The sequence below is a fragment of the Empidonax traillii genome, unplaced genomic scaffold, assembly GCF_003031625.1.
Source record: "Empidonax traillii isolate 1590-97213 ecotype Southwest subspecies unplaced genomic scaffold, ASM303162v1 scaffold1717:size179649, whole genome shotgun sequence".
NCBI lineage: Eukaryota > Metazoa > Chordata > Aves > Passeriformes > Tyrannidae > Empidonax > Empidonax traillii.
The window spans coordinates 143211-147168 of NW_020956910.1; the positions used below are offsets into that span (position 1 = coordinate 143211).

General features: G+C 47.3%; 1 protein-coding gene across 1 annotated transcript in view; it reads right to left on the reverse strand.

Annotated features, from left to right (window-relative positions):
• Positions 1-3188: 3188 nt before the first annotated feature.
• Positions 3189-3958, reverse strand: part of LOC114070857 (Alstrom syndrome protein 1-like) — a 23183-nt gene continuing 22413 nt past the window's right edge. Inside the window, exon 9 of the mRNA XM_027908463.1 lies at positions 3189-3279. Within this exon, the coding sequence (XP_027764264.1) occupies positions 3235-3279 (45 nt within the window). The 3' untranslated portion in view covers positions 3189-3234. The remainder of the gene's footprint in view (positions 3280-3958) is intronic.

The window sequence follows — 3958 nt, forward strand, 5'->3', positions numbered from 1 at the left end:
GCTGGGAGCAGCAGCCACGCAGGGGGATTCATGGAATGCGCCGAATCCATCTCAGGTAGGGAAACCACAACTTCAGGAAAACGAGCTGGAGTATCTCCTACATCACCAAGTTTGAAGCAGCTTCTGATGAAGCAACAGGGCTGCAGCACGTGGGCACAGGGGTGAAATTGGACTGGATTTAAAAAAAAAAAAATCCCCTTTTTCCCTAGGAAGGCATCTCCCAAGTGTCCTCATCCCCGTGGAATTTGAGCGCCTTCCAGGAGCGCATTAATCACCGCCGCTTCCATTTGTCACGCCGGGGGTCCTTCACCCGCCCTCGGGGGCTCCTCTGACCCGGGGAATTCAGTTTATCTGCTGATGGAGGCAGTGAAATATTAATAAAAGCTTGACTTTCAAACCCTGCCTGTGTGAAAGAGTTGAGCCTTTCCCATTTCCAGCAGTCGGGAAGAACTCCCACCCCAAGCCGACCGATGACTTCACAGTCGCCCGGCTCGTAAGTGCAGCAGAAAGGAAACAATTAATTAAGATCTGCTTTACTGGATGAAAAGGTTGATCAGGACTAATGAACAGCCAGCCAGGAAGTCATGTCTCCATCAGGGAATGGTTTCAGGAAAAGGGAATTGCAAACCAGGAAAAAAATTAGATGGAATTAAGGGAGGTCTGAAAAAAGGTCTGTAAAGTCTGTTATTCATCTAATTCTGGATGAGCGTGGAAGGGGGTTGGAATTAGATGGTCTTTAAGGCCCCTTCCAGCCCAAACCTTCTGGAATTCTAGAAGAGGAAGTGGTTCCCTCACCTGCTGTTCCACAGGGCAAATCCTTCCTTGCCTCCTCCTCTTCCAAGTTGTCCCATTGTGTTCTCCTGCACCACCTACAAATTTGCCACCAGAATTCCTTCTGGGAAGGGTCCTCCAGCAGCCACCACACTGGACCAGGCCACATCCAGGCAGATGTACGGTAACATGACTAAATTCTGGGAGGAACTTTCTTTTCCAAGGAAATTGGGCACTCCAGCTCTATTTTTACATCCTCGTCGCAACAGATTCCCAAGGGATTCTTTCCAGTTACCAGCAACGAGAGAACGTGCCCCAAACACCCACTCAAGCCCCAGCAGGGCCTGATGTGAGAAGGGTTCTCCATGGAAAGGATTCCAAAAAAATCCAAACAAACTTGAGTGGTTCCCCACAGGAAGGACTTCAAAATCGTCCACCAAAAACCAGAGGACTGACCACCTTTCTCTGAAAGGATCAGGATTGAGCCCCTCAGGGTGGAATTTACAGCACAAAAGGGAGAACTCTTGGAAATGGCCATGGAAGAGGAAGTGGAAGGTGTAAGAAAAAAGCTTCTTATTTTAAAATCAAGTTTCAAAGCATAAGGTGGATTTTTATACCTCTTTTCCAGTTCCTTGTTTGTCCACCCCATCCATCACGTTTCCCACCTCAAGTTCAGGTTGTGGACACCCAGCAATCCCTGTGAGGGGAGGCAGCTGATCCAAGAACATTCCTGATTAATTAAGAGCAAAAATCTGCTCCTGCGGGGGTCAAAAAAACAAACAAACAAACGAACAAACAGTTCTGCCCTCACTGAGCTCCCTAAAATTTGCAGAACTTCCCCCAGAAATCTTTGTGTACAGCGGGTTAAGAAGGGATCGACTCCACTCTGGAAGCAACACAAGCCAAGCTGAGTTCTTGGAATGAAGTTTGGAGTGCTGGAAGCAGGGACTCCAAACATCAACAAGTCTCCTTCCCCCAGAACTGTAAACACTGGATGCTCTGCATCCAGCACAAGATTTATCCAATGGCAATGGAATGGGGGTGAGTCAGCCTCACTAGAATCCCTGAGGGAGAAACCAGGGGAGGGATGGATGACAACACTCCCCCATCACCAATTCTGGGGGAAGATTTCAGCACCCAAAGGGTGATGAAACCAGCCCTGGCACAGCTGCCCAGGGCAGGGGTGGATCCCCATCCCTGCAGGGGATGTGGCACCTGGGGACAGGGGTCAGTGGTGGCCTTGGCAGTGCTGGGAATGCTTGGACACGATCTCAGAGGGCTTTTCCGTCATCAGAGCCCTTCAGCTCCCTTTGGTGTTTCATCATTGCAAAGCTAAAAGCAGAGTTAAGCAGCTGAATGGCCTTAAACGAGCTCAAAGTGAGGCAAGACCTTGTCAGGACTACCAAGGCCCCCCAATTTCTTGTCCCAGGGAACAAGTCCACTCCTGTATCAGACACAACCAACAATTCCTTCCCAATATCCCACCTAAATCTCCCCTTTTCCACTACGAAGCCATTCCCTGTGTCCTGTCCCTCCATCCCTTGTCCCAGCAGTCCCTCTCCAGCTCTCCTGGAGCCCCTCCAGGCCCTGGAAGGTGCTGGAAGGTCTCTCCAGAGCCTTCCCTCTCCGAGCTGTGCCTCAGTTTCCGCAGAATTGGGCGTTCTCTTCAAAACTGCTCCTTGAACTGAGTTACTGAGAACACCTGAAGCAGAGAGAATAGAAAACCACAGCTCACACCCAGTGTTTTTTTTCCTGTTTAACCATCACACGAGCTCCACAGTGACAAGAAAAACATCGTTTAAGATTTTACCACCAAAAACCACAAACCTCCGTGTTTTCTCTTTGAAGTGATGCTGGTTGAAGGTGCAACCAGGCAGGAAGGACCCTCTTATCAAGTGGGGGGTGATTCTCCCAGGAAAGCCTTAAAAATTCCCCCCCAAATCCTCAAAAATCCCCCTGTTAATTAGACTCTCTCCAGGTTCATCCCCAGACGAGCTGCAACAGTTTACTACAACTCAGGTGCTTTATTGAGGTGTTTTGGGTTTTTTTTGTTATTAAAAACAAGGACATTTTCTCCAGGACAGGAATTAAAAAAATAACAATAAAAAATAATAAAAAAATCATTGTTCAAACCCCATTGAAAATAAATATATAAAGCCTCTATTCCAATCAGGGAGCTGTAAATATATTATGAGCCGAGTTCTTCCCAACTACGCCGACTTGGGAAGCGCATCAAACCCCTACAAGAAAAACCCCCATAAAAACCTGACACTCATCCCAAATCCTTGATTCTTAAACAGGGTTTAAGATTCTTCAGATCAGTACAAAAAGCCACCCAACACCACCAAATCTGAGCTGCAAAAGTGTTCCCTGCGTGTTTTTTTGGGTTTTTTTTTTTCCTTCCACGCCACGTTCTGCTCCGGGGCTGGAACGTCCCAGGGTGGTTTGAAGGGGTCATTCCCATCAGTCCCAAGGCACCTTCTTCCCTAAGACGTGGTTGGTGATTTTCTGCAGGGGAAAAGGAAGTGAAAGAGATGAGTTTTAGAGGGGTTTGAAAATTCCAGATGCTGAGCAGGATGATATTCCTTAGTTTTCTGAGTGGAATATCATGGAAACGAGGAATGCTTTGGGTTGGAAGGGACTTTAAAGCCCATCCAGTTCCAACTCCCTGCCATGGGACACCTTCCCCTAGACCAGGATGCTCCAACCTGGTAATTAATAGCTAATAAAACACTGCAAAATGGGGTGTTCATTGACACTTTTCAGGACACCTAAAGCAGCCCAGTTGTTTCTCACTCCTTCCCATGAAAAAAAAAAAAAAGCAGGATAATGCCATGCTGGCTGCTGTGGGAATGGTCAGGAACAAGCCTAAAGATATCAAGGCTAAAAATACCTTGGAATTAGCTGAGAGATTGTTCCCTGAATATCCATGATCGTGTCTCCCCTTCACCTACTGAGCAGAAACTTCTGGGAGTCACCTGTTCCCAAATTTCTGATGTATTTCGGAAAAGACACGGGAAAAGAGCAACAAGGACAGTGGAAGGCACAGAAAGCGTTTTCTACGACAATCAGTGGAATAAATTAGGAATCTAATGGGAAGGATGAAGGGGAGGAGATGGGAGTCTTGTACAATCCTGAACTGCCTGAAAATGTAGGGGAAAAGTTCTTTCCAAACTCCTCCAAAAAA